The sequence below is a fragment of the Phoxinus phoxinus genome (assembly GCF_949152265.1).
Source record: "Phoxinus phoxinus genome assembly, chromosome: 19".
Lineage (NCBI taxonomy): Eukaryota > Metazoa > Chordata > Actinopteri > Cypriniformes > Leuciscidae > Phoxinus > Phoxinus phoxinus.
In genome coordinates this window covers 32806216-32823715 of record NC_136894.1, presented here as the reverse complement: position 1 = coordinate 32823715, position 17500 = coordinate 32806216, and the positions used below count along the sequence as shown (strand labels likewise).

General features: G+C 45.8%; 1 protein-coding gene across 3 annotated transcripts in view; it reads left to right on the top strand.

Annotated features, from left to right (window-relative positions):
- col14a1b (collagen, type XIV, alpha 1b) overlaps nt 1-17500 on the top strand; it is an 87586-nt gene that overhangs the window by 64025 nt on the left and 6061 nt on the right. For all 3 annotated transcript variants that reach the window (XM_079592076.1, XM_079592075.1, XM_079592074.1), the window contains 15 exons: nt 1573-1696; nt 1784-1927; nt 2002-2166; nt 2437-2475; nt 2733-2871; nt 8222-8364; nt 8512-8621; nt 8733-8891; nt 8997-9074; nt 10129-10215; nt 10335-10388; nt 10479-10574; nt 12837-12890; nt 12998-13051; nt 13129-13182. In XM_079592076.1, the coding sequence (XP_079448202.1) occupies nt 1573-1696; nt 1784-1927; nt 2002-2166; nt 2437-2475; nt 2733-2871; nt 8222-8364; nt 8512-8621; nt 8733-8891; nt 8997-9074; nt 10129-10215; nt 10335-10388; nt 10479-10574; nt 12837-12890; nt 12998-13051; nt 13129-13182 (1500 nt within the window). The remainder of the gene's footprint in view (nt 1-1572; nt 1697-1783; nt 1928-2001; nt 2167-2436; nt 2476-2732; nt 2872-8221; nt 8365-8511; nt 8622-8732; nt 8892-8996; nt 9075-10128; nt 10216-10334; nt 10389-10478; nt 10575-12836; nt 12891-12997; nt 13052-13128; nt 13183-17500) is intronic.

Sequence of the window (17500 nt, the reverse complement as noted above, 5' to 3'; positions counted from 1 at the left end):
ACACACTCAGGTGAGGAACACACACTCAGGTGAGGAACACACACTCAGGTGAGGAACACACTCTCAGGTGAGGAACACACACTCAGGTGAGGAACACACTCTCAGGTGAGGAACACACACTCAGGTGAGGAACACACACTCAGGTGAGGAACACACTCAGGTGAGGAACACACTCTCAGGTGAGGAACACACACTCAGGTAAGGAACACACACTCAGGTGAGGAACACACACTCAGGTGAGGAACACACACTCAGGTGAAGAACACACTCAGGTGAGGAACACACACTCAGGTGAGGAACACACACTCAGGTGAAGAACACACACTCAGGTGAGGAACACACACTCAGGTGAGGAACACACACTCAGGTGAGGAACACACTCTCAGGTGAGGAACACACACTCAGGTGAGGAACACACTCTCAGGTGAGGAACACACACTCAGGTGAGGAACACACACTCAGGTGAGGAACACACTCTCAGGTGAGGAACACACACTCAGGTGAGGAACACACTCTCAGGTGAGGAACACACACTCAGGTGAGGAACACACACTCAGGTGAGGAACACACACTCAGGTGAAGAACACACACTCAGGTGAGGAACACACTCTCAGGTGAGGAACACACACTCAGGTGAGGAACACACTCAGGTGAGGAACACACACTCAGGTGAGGAACACACACTCAGGTGAGGAACACACTCAGGTGAGGAACACACTCTCAGGTGAGGAACACACACTCAGGTGAAGAACACACACTCAGGTGAGGAACACACTCTCAGGTGAGGAACACACACTCAGGTGAAGAACACACACTCAGGTGAGGAACACACACTCAGGTGAAGAACACACACTCAGGTGAGGAACACACTCAGGTGAGGAACACACACTCAGGTGAGGAACACACACTCAGGTGAGGAACACACTCTCAGGTGAGGAACACACACTCAGGTGAGGAACACACACTCAGGTGAAGAACACACACTCAGGTGAGGAACACACTCTCAGGTGAGGAACACACACTCAGGTGAGGAACACACTCTCAGGTGAGGAACACACACTCAGGTGAGGAACACACTCTCAGGTGAGGAACACACTCTCAGGTGAGGAACACACACTCAGGTGAGGAACACACTCTCAGGTGAGGAACACACACTCAGGTGAGGAACACACACTCAGGTGAGGAACACACACTCAGGTGAGGAACACACTCTCAGGTGAGGAACACACACTCAGGTGAGGAACACACACTCAGGTGAGGAACACACACTCAGGTGAGGAACACACACTCAGGTGAGGAACACACACTCAGGTGAGGAACACACTCAGGTGAGGAACACACACTGATGAATAAAATCAATAATTTAGTTACTAAAGAACCCTATTGTTTGATCCTGTCTAAATATATATCCAAATGGAAAACATCATAAAAGTAATTCATATGATTATTGTGTTATGACCATGAACATGCACCTCACGATTCAATCCGATTATGATTGAGGGAGTCAGATCCGATGTGTGTGTGTGTGTGTGTGTGTGCGCGTGTGTGTGTGTGTGTGTGTGTGTGTCTCAGGTGGCCATCGCTCAGTTCAGTGACGACGCTCGCACCGAGTTCAAGCTCAGCTCGCATCTTAATAAAGAAAGTCTTCTGGACGCCATTCAGAGGATCTCATATAAAGGAGGAAACACAAAGACAGGCAAAGACAAACCCTCACACACTCATCCGCTCTGCGGTAACACACTGATGCTGGTGAGTGTGTGTGACCTCTGACCCCTGACCTCAGGCAGGGCCATGCAGCACGTGAAGGCGTCGGTGATGACGGAGGTGGGCGGGGCCAGAAGGGGCGTGCCTAAAGTGCTGGTGGTGCTGACGGACGGGCGTTCCCAAGACGACGTGCTCCGCGTCTCCCAGGAGATCCAGACAGAAGGTGCGGCGCCGAGGCCTTTCTTACACGCTGAACTCTTCAAACGTGCATGTCTCATATAGCGTGTGCTTTTGCAGGTTATGTGGTGTTTGCCATCGGGTTTGCCGATGCTGATTATGGCGAGCTGGTGAGTATCGCCAGCAAACCCAGCGAGAGACACGTGTTCTTCGTGGACGATCTGGACGCTTTCAGAAATATTGAAGAGAAACTGATTACCTTCGTTTGTGAAGCTGCATCAGCTAGTAAGTTTGAGTGTGTGTGTGTGTCAAGTCAAGAATATTTGTATAGCGCTTTTCACAATACAGATTGTATCAAAGCAGCTTCACAGTATTAAATTAAAATAATAATAAAACGTCCATGTTTGGTAATGCTAATCAATAGTATTATTCATTGATTAATTAAATTGAATATCCCCAATATTCATGCGTGTGTGTGTGCGTATGTGTGTGCGTGCGTGCGTGTGCGTGTGTGTGTGTGTGTGTGTTGACATGTTTCTGTGTTGTTGTTTGTAGCGTGTCCATCGGTACCCATGAGCGGCAGCACTTTACCAGGTAAATGAAACAAACTAAATGAAAATAAATTCAGCTATTTTTTTGTCTTCTGGACTATATGTAAACATATTTTTTTGTAAGATATCTTATTCAGGACAGTACTAAACACAAAATAACATGCGTTAAATCATCATGTTTACAGTCATTTGATGGTTTGGATGTTATTATAGATATTGGTCTTCCCTGCCTATATTCATTTTATTTATTCAGGTCTTAAAAAGCCTTACATTCTGTCCTGTTAACCGTGTGTGTGTCAGGGTTCAGGATGATGGAGACGTTCGGGCTGGTGGAGCATCTGTACAGTAACGTGAGCGGCGTGTCGATGGAGCCGGGGACGTTTAACAGCTTCAGCAGCTTCAGACTCGGCAGCGGCGCACTCCTGACACAGCCCACCAGGTGACGCTCATGCTCACCACACACACTCATGCTGACCACACACACTCATACTCACCACACACACTCATGCTCACCACACACACTCATACTCACCACACACACTCATACTCACCACACACACTCATACTCACCACACACACTCATGCTCACCACACACACTCATGCTCACCACACACACTCATACTCACCACACACACTCATACTCACCACACACACTCATACTCACCACACACACTCATACTCACCACACACACTCATACTCACCACACACACTCATGCTCACCACACACACTCATGCTCACCACACACACTCATACTCACCACACACACTCATACTCACCACACACACTCATGCTCACCACACACACTCATACTCACCACACACACTCATGCTGACCACACACACTCATACTCACCACACACACTCATGCTCACCACACACACTCATACTCACCACACACACTCATACTCACCACACACACTCATGCTGACCACACACACTCATACTCACCACACTCACCACACACACTCATGCTGACCACACACACTCATTCTCACTACACACGCTCATACTCACCACACACGCTCATACTCACCACACACACTCATACTCACCACACACACTCATACTCATACTCACCACACACACTCATACTCACCACACACACTCACTCATACTCACCACACACACTCATACTCACCACACACACTCATCCTCACCACACACACTCATACTCACCACACACACTCATACTCACCACACACACTCATACTCACCACACACAATCATACTCACGCTCATACTCACCACACACACTCATACTCACCACACACACTCATACTCACCACACACACTCACCACACACACTCATACTCACCACACACACTCATACTCACCACACACACTCATACTCACCACACACACTCATACTCACCACACACACTCATACTCACCACACACACTCATACTCACCACACACACTCATACTCACCACACACAATCATACTCACCACACACACTCATACTCACCACACACACTCATACTCACCACACACACTCATACTCACCACACACACTCATACTCACCACACACACTCATACTCACGCTCATACTCACGCTCATGCTCATTCTCACACTCATACTCACCACACACAATCATACTCACCACACACACTCATACTCACCACACACACTCATACTCACCACACACACTCATACTCACCACACACACTCATACTCACCACACACACTCATACTCACGCTCATGCTCATACTCACCACACACACTCATACTCACGCTCATACTCACCACACACGCTCATACTCAAGCTCATGCTCATACTCACCACACACACTCATTCTCACACTCATACTCACCACACACACTCATACTCACCACACACACTCATACTCACCACACACACTCATACTCACGCTCATGCTCATACTCACCACACACACTCATACTCACCACACACACTCATACTCACGCTCATGCTCATACTCACCACACACACTCATTCTCACACTCATACTCACCACACACACTCATACTCACCACACACACTCATACTCACCACACACACTCATACTCACCACACACACTCATACTCACCACACACACTCATACTCACGCTCATACTCACCACACACACTCATACTCACGCTCATACTCACGCTCATACTCACCACACACACTCATACTCAAGCTCATGCTCATGCTCATTCTCACACTCATACTCACCACACACACTCATACTCACCACACACACTCATACTCACCACACACACTCATACTCACCACACACACTCATACTCACGCTCATACTCACGCTCATACTCACCACACACACTCATACTCACGCTCATGCTCACGCTCATACTCACCACACACGCTCATACTCACGCTCATACTCACGCTCATACTCACCACACACACTCATACTCAAGCTCATGCTCATTCTCACACTCATACTCACCACACACACTCATACTCACCACACACACTCATACTCACGCTCATACTCACCACACACACTCATACTCACGCTCATACTCACGCTCATACTCACCACACACACTCATACTCAAGCTCATGCTCATGCTCATTCTCACACTCATACTCACCACACACACTCATACTCACCACACACACTCATACTCACCACACACACTCATACTCACCACACACACTCATACTCACGCTCATACTCACGCTCATACTCACGCTCATACTCACCACACACGCTCATGCTCACGCTCATACTCACGCTCATACTCACGCTCATACTCACCACACACACTCATACTCACGCTCATACTCACGCTCATACTCACGCTCATACTCACCACACACACTCATACTCACCACACACACTCATACTCACCACACACACTCATACTCACCACACACACTCATACTCACCACACACACTCATACTCACCACACACACTCATACTCACCACACACGCTCATACTCACCACACACACTCATACTCACGCTCATACTCACGCTCATACTCACCACACACGCTCATACTCACGCTCATACTCACACTCATACTCACCACACACACTCATACTCACCACACACACTCATACTCACCACACACACTCATACTCACGCTCATACTCACGCTCATACTCACGCTCATACTCACCACACACACTCATACTCACGCTCATACTCACGCTCATACTCACGCTCATACTCACCACACACGCTCATACTCACGCTCATACTCACGCTCATACTCACCACACACACTCATACTCAAGCTCATGCTCATGCTCATTCTCACACTCATACTCACCACACACACTCATACTCACCACACACACTCATACTCACCACACACACTCATACTCACGCTCATACTCACGCTCATACTCACCACACACACTCATACTCACGCTCATACTCACGCTCATACTCACCACACACACTCATACTCACGCTCATGCTCATTCTCACACTCATACTCACCACACACACTCATACTCACCACACACACTCATACTCACGCTCATGCTCATTCTCACACTCATACTCACCACACACACTCATACTCACCACACACACTCATACTCACGCTCATGCTCATACTCACGCTCATACTCACGCTCATACTCACGCTCATACTCATTCTCATACTCACGCTCATACTCACGCTCATACTCACGCTCATACTCACCACACACGCTCATAGTGACCACACACGCTCATACTCACCACACACACTCATACTCACCACACACACTCATACTCACCACACACACTCATACTCACACTCATACTCACGCTCATACTCACGCTCATACTCACCACACACACTCATACTCAAGCTCACGCTCATGCTCATTCTCACACTCATACTCACCACACACACTCATACTCACCACACACACTCATACTCACGCTCATGCTCATACTCACGCTCATACTCACGCTCATACTCACGCTCATACTCATTCTCATACTCACGCTCATACTCACGCTCATACTCACGCTCATACTCACCACACACGCTCATAGTGACCACACACGCTCATACTCACCACACACACTCATACTCACCACACACACTCATACTCACCACACACACTCATACTCACACTCATACTCACGCTCATACTCACGCTCATACTCACCACACACACTCATACTCAAGCTCATGCTCATGCTCATTCTCACACTCATACTCACCACACACGCTCATACTCACCACACACACTCATACTCACGCTCATACTCACGCTCATACTCACGCTCATACTCACGCTCATACTCACGCTCATACTCACCACACACGCTCATAGTGACCACACACGCTCATACTCACCACACACGCTCATACTCACGCTCATACTCACGCTCATACTCACCACACACACTCATACTCAAGCTCATGCTCATGCTCATTCTCACACTCATACTCACCACACACACTCATACTCACCACACACACTCATACTCACGCTCATACTCACGCTCATACTCACCACACACACTCATACTCATGCTCATTCTCATACTCACCACACACACTCATACTCACCACACACACTCATACTCACCACACACACTCATACTCACGCTCATGCTCATACTCACGCTCATACTCACGCTCATACTCACGCTCATACTCATTCTCATACTGACCACACACGCTCATACTCACGCTCATACTCACCACACACACTCATACTCACCACACACACTCATACTCACCACACACACTCATACTCACCACACACACTCATACTCACGCTCATACTCACCACACACGCTCATACTCACGCTCATACTCACCACACACGCTCATACTCACGCTCATACTCACCACACACGCTCATAGTGACCACACACGCTCATACTCACCACACACACTCATACTCACCACACACACTCATACTCACCACACACACTCATACTCACGCTCATACTCACCACACACGCTCATACTCACGCTCATACTCACCACACACGCTCATACTCACGCTCATACTCACCACACACGCTCATAGTGACCACACACGCTCATACTCACCACACACACTCATACTCACCACACACACTCATACTCACCACACACACTCATACTCACGCTCATACTCACGCTCATACTCACCACACACACTCATACTCACGCTCATGCTCATGCTCATTCTCACACTCATACTCACCACACACACTCATACTCACGCTCATACTCACGCTCATACTCACCACACACACTCATACTCACGCTCATGCTCATACTCACCACACACACTCATACTCACGCTCATGCTCATACTCACACTCATACTTACCACACACGCTCATACTCACACTCATACTCACACTCATACTCACCACACACGCTCATACTCACCACACACGCTCATACTCACCACACACACTCATACTCACCACACACACTCATACTCACACTCATACTCACCACACACGCTCATACTCACCACACACGCTCATACTCACCACACACACTCATACTCACCACACACACTCATACTCACACTCATACTCACCACACACGCTCATACTCACCACACACGCTCATACTCACCACACACACTCATACTCACCACACACACTCATACTCACCACACACACTCATACTCACACTCATACTCACCACACACGCTCATACTCACCACACACGCTCATACTCACCACACACACTCATACTCACACTCATACTCACCACACACGCTCATACTCACCACACACGCTCATACTCACCACACACACTCATACTCACACTCATACTTGCCGAACCGTAAAAACACACAGAGCTGGAGATGTTGTTGTGAAATGAAATCCGACTAAACTCTCTCCCAGGTTCATTCACCCGGAGGGTCTGCCGTCAGACTACACCATCACCCTTCTGTTCCGGCTGCTCCCGGAAACCCCACAGGAGCCCTTTGCATTGTGGGAAATCCTCAACAACAACAATGAGCCATTAGTGGGAGTCATTCTGGACAGTGAGTAACACGCCAGCAGCAACACAAGGTCAAGGGTTCGATTCTCAGGGAAGGCATGAACTGGTGCATCAATATAAAAATGTGCTTTTGAAATGAAATGCAGATCTCGTTTCGCTTCATGTGAGGTCAGTTCACTTCTCTTCACAGATGCAGGAAAGACTCTGACTTTTTTCAACACCGATTATAAGGGCGATTTTCAGACGGTGACATTTGAGGGAGCGGAAATCCAGAAACTCTTCTATGGCAGTTTCCACAAGGTCAGAATCACAAAGCGCAGGAGATTCAGTCTGTGAAAGTCCTGTTGTCTAATGCGGCATAATTCAGAGGTGTGTGTGTGTGTGTGTGTGCGTGTGTGTGTGTGAGCGCAGCTGCACATCGCAGTGAGCACGACCTCGGCTGTGGTGATGGTGGACTGTACGTCAGCGGGAGAGAAGCCTGTGAACGCAGCCAGGAACATCAGCACTGACGGGGTCGAGGTGCTCGGCCGGATGGTTCGATCCCGAGGCTCCAAAGACAACTCTGCTCCGGTACCGTGTGTGTGTGTGTGTGTGGGAGATCAAAGGGAAAGTCATGCATAAATGCAGTTCATGGTTAGAATAACATGTCCCACATCTGTGTGTGTGTGTGTTTAGTTTCAGCTGCAGTCCTTTGATATCGTGTGCAGTACGTCATGGGCTCGACGGGACAAATGCTGCGAGCTGCCCAGCCTGGTGAGTGTGTGTGTGTGTGCCTATGTGTGCAAGTGTGTGTGTGCGTGAGCGTGTGTGTGTGCGTGCGTGTGTGCCTATGTGTGCAAGTGTGTGTGTGTGTGTGACTGTGTGTGCGTGAGCGTGTGTGTGTGTGACTGTGTGTGCCTGAGCGTGTGTGTGTGAGCGTGTGTGTGACTGTGTGTGTGTGAGCGTGTGTGTGTGTTTGAGCGTGTGTGTGTGTTTGAGCGTGTGTGTGTTTGAGCATGTGTGTGTGTGTGTGTGTGTGTGTGTGTGTGTGCCTATGTGTGCAAGTGTGTGTGTGCGTGTGTGTGTGCGTGCGTGCGTGTGTGCCTATGTGTGCAAGTGTGTGTGTGTGCGTGAGCGTGTGTGTGTGAGTGTGTGTGTGACTGTGTGTGCAAACATCTTGGCCGTCGAGTAGATTAAAATGTAGAGGTAAAAATACAGCTGAAATTTTAAGTTAATATTTCTTCCATTTAATAATATTTAGCATGTTTACGGTAATCTTAATGGCAGTGTTATATATGATATATTTTTATATACTGTTTTATAATAGTTCATATTTTTTATTAGCTGTTATTGTAATTTTATTTATTTTAATATTATTGTTATGTGCTTTTATCCTTTTTACAAATTTTTTTTTATTTCCTTTTCTATTTAGCTTTCATTTATTTTTATTTATTTCAGTTCTAGTTATTTAGTATTAAAACCTACACTTAATTATTCGCCAAAGCGGCATGACTAATTTTTGTTAGCATTTTTTACGCTTGAATCGATCTAATATTATATTTTATTTCACCTCACTTTTATTTCAATAGTTGAGGGATCTCTGATTTATTTACCTGACCTGACGTATTTGAACTAAAGCATTTAAAATATGAACTAAAAACACTTATGTGAACCGTTCCGAGTGATGATACAAACAAATCATTGAATCTGTCCTATGAATTGATTCATTGTTTCATTTAAATGATTTGAACGCACAAGCGACACACAAGCTTGACCTGTGTGTGTGTGTGTGTGTGTGTGTGTGTGTGTGTGTGTGTGTGTGTTTCAGAGGAAGGAATCCGAGTGTCCATCTCTCCCGCGCGCCTGTACCTGCACTCAGGACAGCAAGGGCCCCCCCGGCCCCCCCGGGCCCCCGGTACGAGCCCTTCGTCATCATCATCATCATCACCATCATCTCAGACATCAGTCACTGACTGTGTGTGTGTGTGTGTGTGTGTGTGTGTGTGTGTGTGTGTGTGTGTGTGTGTGTGGCAGGGAGGTTCTGGTACCAGAGGAGCCAGAGGAGATCGAGGGGAACCCGGTCCTGTGGTACTGAATTACCCACAATCCACCTTACTCACTAACATTTCACAGAGACTGTGATAGGAGTAGATGAGCACAGATGTTGTGTGTCTGCAGGGTCCGGTTGGTCCGGTCGGGGACGCTGGTGTTCCAGGAGCTCAGGGGCCTCCCGGTCCTCCGGGGCCCAGCGGACGCTCCATCAGAGGCCCTTCAGTAACTCACTGCACACACACACACACACACACACACACACACACATTTTAACTATTTATTTAAGTCCACTTAAAATAAATGATTTACAGGGACATAAATACTATAGATGCAGTCAAATGCATGTACATAATCATGGCCCAGTGGCATACAGCAGATCTACACAATATTTAGCGTCTCTCAGTTCTTATGGATACAAGTAGCAGCGTCTCCGCCAGATATGACGGCTGCCTATAATAGCAGACAGCGTGCAGTACTTTGCTAGCCTTTTAGCCATCTTTTTTGGCATCCCAAGTTGTTGAAGCCCTCTTACAACCAGCCTGTGTGTGTGTCCTAAGCTGCCACATATGAACACAAGTAGTCGGCTCCGATAACCTAATTCTGAGATGATGTTTAGGAGTGGTTGATATTTAATAATCTTAGTCATAAAGGCTTCCTCCATACTAGAGTCAAAAGAACATGCAGCCTCCACAACGAACACCTCACTGCTCTCCTCATTAACCACAACAACATCCGGTGTATTAGCAGACACATGAGAAAAGGTTATTACAGTTATAAAGAGTTATTACAGTTCTGAAACATGGATGATTTTACACAAGAATGTTTGTACATTTTTACTGAAGATGAGAAATGGCTGGATATGTCCTTCACTATAAGATCCACTATTCTGTCATGGCGTGCGATGTACATTCCTCTATAGGCATGGCAGGCGTTCAGGATGTGTGTGAGTGTCAGTGATCTGTCCTGTAGTGTGATGCAGACAGTGAGGAACCGGAGTCGTAGGAAACCAGATAGAAAGGTTGAGTCTGGTTGGAAGAACTTGTAGTCTGGCTTTTACTGTAAAAATAACAATGTCCTCACTGAGTGCAGTATTCTTAAGAAAAGAGTGAGAAACAGAGTGATCAGCAGAGGAGAGAGACGCAAGTTTCCCCTGAAGTTTCAGTCCAATCCAGTGTTGTTTCTGATGATGTTGGTGAAGGTCCAGGAGAGTTGGCCGAGCACCTGTGGATGTTAGCGTGTGGCTGTGGCCACCGTATGTGGCTGTTGCCCTGACAAAGGACAGGGGGTCAGTAATGATGTCCTCAGAGACCCTCACAGTCCCAGAGTCAGACCGCACCCACTCCACACACACACTGAATACACTGAAATGGTAAATGTGAGCGGTAAAAAAGACAGAGACCAGAGAGGGCCGAGACCGGAGTCGAGACCAGAGAGGGTCGAGACCGAGACCAGAGAGAGTCGAGTCCGAGTCGAGACCGAGACCAGAGAGAGTCGAGTCCGAGTCGAGACCGAGACCAGAGAGAGTCGAGTCCGAGTCGAGACCGAGACCAGAGAGAGTCGAGACCGTAGTCGAGACCAGAGAGGGTTGAGTCTGAGTCGAGACCGAGACCAGAGAGAGTCGAGACCGAGACCAGAGAGAGTTGAGTCCGAGTCGAGACCGAGACCAGAGAGAGTCGAGTCGAGTCCGAGTCGAGACCGAGACCAGAGAAAGTCGAGTCCGAGTCGAGACCGAGACCAGAGAGAGTCGAGTCCGAGTCGAGACCAAGACCAGAGAGAGTCGAGTCCGAGTCGAGACCGAGACCAGAGAGAGTCGAGTCGAGTCCGAGTCGAGACCGAGACCAGAGAGAGTCGAGTCGAGTCCGAGTCGAGACCGAGACCAGAGAGAGTCGAGTCCGAGTCGAGACCGAGACCAGAGAGAGTCGAGTCGAGTCCGAGTCGAGACCGAGACCAGAGAGAGTCGAGTCCGAGTCGAGACCGAGACCAGAGAGAGTCGAGTCCGAGTCGAGACCGAGACCAGAGAGAGTCGAGTCGAGTCCGAGTCGAGACCGAGACCAGAGAGAGTCGAGTCCGAGTCGAGACCGAGACCAGAGAGAGTCGAGTCGAGTCCGAGTCGAGACCGAGACCAGAGAGAGTCGAGTCCGAGTCGAGACCGAGACCAGAGAGAGTCGAGTCCGAGTCGAGACCAAGACTAGAGAGAGTCGAGTCCAAGTCGAGACCGAGACCAGAGAGAGTCAGAAGGCGTGTGTGTTCAGAAGGCCTGATATATGATGGTGTGTGTGTGTGTGTGTTCAGAAGGCCTGATATATGATGGTGTGTGTTCAGAAGGCCTGATATATGATGGTGTGTGTTCAGAAGGCCTGATATATGATGGTGTGTGTTCAGAAGGCCTGATATATGATGGTGTGTGTTCAGAAGGCCTGATATATGATGGTGTGTGTTCAGAAGGCCTGATATATGATGATGTGTGTGTGTGTGTGTGTTCAGGGCGCTGCGGGCGAGACGGGGCAGAAGGGAGACGCCGGTCCTCCAGGCTTGCAGGTAAACCACACACTCCTCATGTCAAGTGTGTGTGTGTTCGCATGTCAATGCGCTGACCTCGTGTGTGTGTGTGTTGATGCGCTGACCTTGTGTGTGTGTTCCTGCAGGGTGTTCCTGGTTCTCCGGGCTCTCCGGGACGTGAAGGGCCTCCAGGATCCCGGGTAACTGTCCGTCAGCTGTGTGTGTGTGTGTGTGTGTGTGTATATGTGTGTGATCATGTGTGTTTGGTCCTCCACAGGGTCTGCCGGGTCCAGACGGTCCTCAGGGACGAGTGGGAGCGCCGGGAACTATCGTGAGTTCATGAACATGTTTAACAGCGGGGTCGTGATGTGCTCGTGTTCAGATTAAAGCTGCGCAATTAATACAAATAAAATCAGTATCGCGATGTGTGTGTGTGAAGGGCAGGTTTACGGATAGGGGCTGTGTGTGTGCGTGCGTGCGTGAGTGAGCGTGTGTGTGCGTGAGCGTGTGTGTGTATGAGCGCATGTGTGAGTGAGCGTGTGTGTGTGTTGTTCTGAAGCTCTGGATCATGATCTGCACGTGTGTAAATTAACACACTGCTGCGCTTCACTCTCAAACAAACACACTTTACTTGCTGGAACTAAACAAATGGTTTAATGTTTGAAAATGAAGAAATTAAGACGTAATTGTTAGGATTGTACTTTTACAATTGTACCATAAAATAAGTATTATTCTATTTGATCTATTTAAATATTATGATGTTATATTTATGTTTTATTTCCTTTTTTCCTGCACTGGAAACTCCTCGTGTGTGTAGACATTAAAGCTCATTCTAAATTCTAAAAAGTTATAAAATATTTTTTTATGATATTTATTGAATAGCCTACTAATTTTTTGTTTTTTGACATGCACAATAGTTATATTACCATATATTAATCACGTGCAATTAATCACACGATTGTCATGGGTTAACTCGCGATTAATCACACGATTGTCATGAGTTAACTCACGATTAATCACATGATTGTCATGGGTTAACTCGCGATTAATCACACGATTGTCATGAGTTAACTCACGATTAATCACATGATTTTTTTCATGGGTTAACTCGCGATTAATCACACGGTTGACATGGGTTAACTTGCGATTAATCACATGATTGTCGTGAGTTAACTTGCAATTAATCACATGATTGTCATGAGTTAACTTGCAATTAATCACACGGTTGACATGGGTTAACTTGCGATTAATCACATGATTGTCATGAGTTAACTTGCAATTAATCACATGATTGTCATGAGTTAACTTGCAATTAATCACATGATTGTCATGAGTTAACTTGCAATTAATCACATGATTGTCATGGGTTAACTCGCGTTTAATCACATGATTGTCATGAGTTAACTCGCGATTAATCACATGATTGTCATGGGTTAACTCGCAATTAATCACACGATTGTCATGGGTTAACTCGCGATTAATCACATGATTGTCATGGGTTAACTCGCGTTTAATCACATGATTGTCATGAGTTAACTCGCGATTAATCACATGATTGTCATGGGTTAACTCGCAATTAATCACACGATTGTCATGGGTTAACTCGCGATTAATCACATGATTGTCATGAGTTAACTCGCGATTAATCACACGGTTGACATGGGTTAACTTGCGATTAATCACATGATTGTCATGAGTTAACTTGCAATTAATCACATGATTGTCATGAGTTAACTTGCAATTAATCACATGATTGTCATGAGTTAACTTGCAATTAATCACATGATTGTCATGAGTTAACTTGCAATTAATCACATGATTGTCATGAGTTAACTTGCAATTAATCACATGATTGTCATGGGTTAACTCGCGTTTAATCACATGATTGTCATGAGTTAACTCGCGATTAATCACATGATTGTCATGGGTTAACTCGCAATTAATCACACGATTGTCATGGGTTAACTCGCGATTAATCACATGATTGTCATGGGTTAACTCGCGTTTAATCACATGATTGTCATGAGTTAACTCGCGATTAATCACATGATTGTCATGGGTTAACTCGCAATTAATCACACGATTGTCATGGGTTAACTCGCGATTAATCACATGATTGTCATGAGTTAACTCGCGATTAATCACATGATTGTCATGGGTTAACTCGCAATTAATCACACGATTGTCATGGGTTAACTCGCGATTAATCACATGATTGTCATGGGTTAACTCGCGTTTAATCACATGATTGTCATGAGTTAACTCGCGATTAATCACATGATTGTCATGGGTTAACTCGCAATTAATCACACGATTGTCATGGGTTAACTCGCGATTAATCACACGATTGTCATGGGTTAACTCGCAATTAATCACACGATTGTCATGGGTTAACTCGCGATTAATCACATGATTGTCATGAGTTAACTTGCAATTAATCACACGATTGTCATGGGTTAACTCGCGATTAATCACATGATTGTCATGGGTTAACTCGCGTTTAATCACATGATTGTCATGAGTTAACTCGCGATTAATCACATGATTGTCATGGGTTAACTCGCAATTAATCACACGATTGTCATGGGTTAACTCGCGATTAATCACATGATTGTCATGGGTTAACTCGCGTTTAATCACATGATTGTCATGAGTTAACTCGTGATTAATCACATGATTGTCATGGGTTAACTCGCAATTAATCACACGATTGTCATGGGTTAACTCGCGATTAATCACACAATTGTCATGAGTTAACTCACGATTAATCACATGATTTTTTCCATGGGTTAACTCGCGATTAATCACACGATTGTCATGAGTTAGCTCACGATTAATCACATGATTTTCATGAGTTAACTCGCGATTAATCACACGATTGTCATGGGTTAACTCGCGATTAATCACATGATTGTCATGGGTTAACTCGCGTTTAATCACATGATTGTCATGAGTTAACTCGCGATTAATCACATGATTGTCATGGGTTAACTCGCAATTAATCACACGATTGTCATGGGTTAACTCGCGATTAATCACATGATTGTCATGGGTTAACTCGCGTTTAATCACATGATTGTCATGAGTTAACTCGCGATTAATCACATGATTGTCATGGGTTAACTCGCAATTAATCACACGATTGTCATGGGTTAACTCGCAATTAATCACACGATTGTCATGGGTTAACTCGCGTTTAATCACATGATTGTCATGAGTTAACTCGCGATTAATCACACGATTGTCATGAGTTAACTCGCGATTAATCACATGATTGTCATGGGTTAACTCGCAATTAATCACACGATTGTCATGGGTTAACTCGCGATTAATCACACAATTGTCATGAGTTAACTCACGATTAATCACATGATTTTTTCCATGGGTTAACTCGCGATTAATCACACGATTGTCATGAGTTAGCTCACGATTAATCACATGATTTTCATGAGTTAACTCGCGATTAATCACACGATTGTCATGAGTTAACTCACGATTAATCACATGATTTTCATGAGTTAACTCGCGATTAATCACAATTAATCCCACATTTTTTATTTGTTCTAAATGTACCTTAAATTAATACTTTTCAAGTTTGTAATACTCTAATCATTATGGGCATGGATAAATATGGATGCTTTATGCAAATGTATGTTTATTATTGAAACCATAGTCAACAGAGCATGAAGACGAGATGTTACAAAGGTCATAGATGTTTTTCAAAGAACTTGTTCATGTCTATTAGACACATGAAGAAAGAACAAAGAAATACCAGGTTCCCATTACTTCTCTTTCTTTGCACTGAGCAATTTACTACAACAAACATGTTTAGATGTTTGCATGACGGGGCAGCTGTTCTGAAAATGCTAAATGTACATTTATTATTTATTATTACATTAGTTTGTCTCTCTCTGTGCCCATTTTGATGAAGCTAAATTCTCAATAAAACTGTTTTCATTGGTATATTTTACTGTGTCTGTCTGTTGTCAAACAACGGAATGAATATGAAATAGTGACTGCGACCCATTAAGACAAAAAATCTGCACAAAACTGATGAAATCAAATACACACAAGATAAAGACAATATCTGTGATTTCGGCTACACTTGCATGTAAAATTAGAGAAGCGCTGCTCCTCTCTGCTGAGAGAGAGAGAGAGAGAGAGAGAGAGAGAGAGAGAGAGAGAGATGATGGTGTGTGTTCAGAAGGCCTGATATATGATGGAGTGTGTGTGTGTGTGTGTTCAGAAGGCCTGATATATGATGGTGTGTGTGTGTGAGTGTGTGTGTGTGTGTGTGTGTGTGTGTGTTCAGAAGGCCTGATATTTGTTGGTGTGTGTGTGTGTGTGTGTGAGTGTGTGTGTGTGTGTTCAGAAGGCCTGTTATATGATGGTGTGTGTGAGTGTGTGTGTGTGTGTGTGTTCAGAAGGCCTGATATATGATGGTGTGTGTGTGTGTGTGTGTGTGTGTGAGTGTGTGTGTGTGTGTGTGTGTGTGTGTTCAGAAGGCCTGATATATGATGGTGTGTGTGTGTGTGAGTGTGTGTGTGTGTGTGTTCAGAAGGCCTGATATATGATGGTGTGTGTGTGTGTGTGTGTGTGAGTGTGTGTGTTTGTGTGTGTGTTCAGAAGGCCTGATATATGATGGTGTG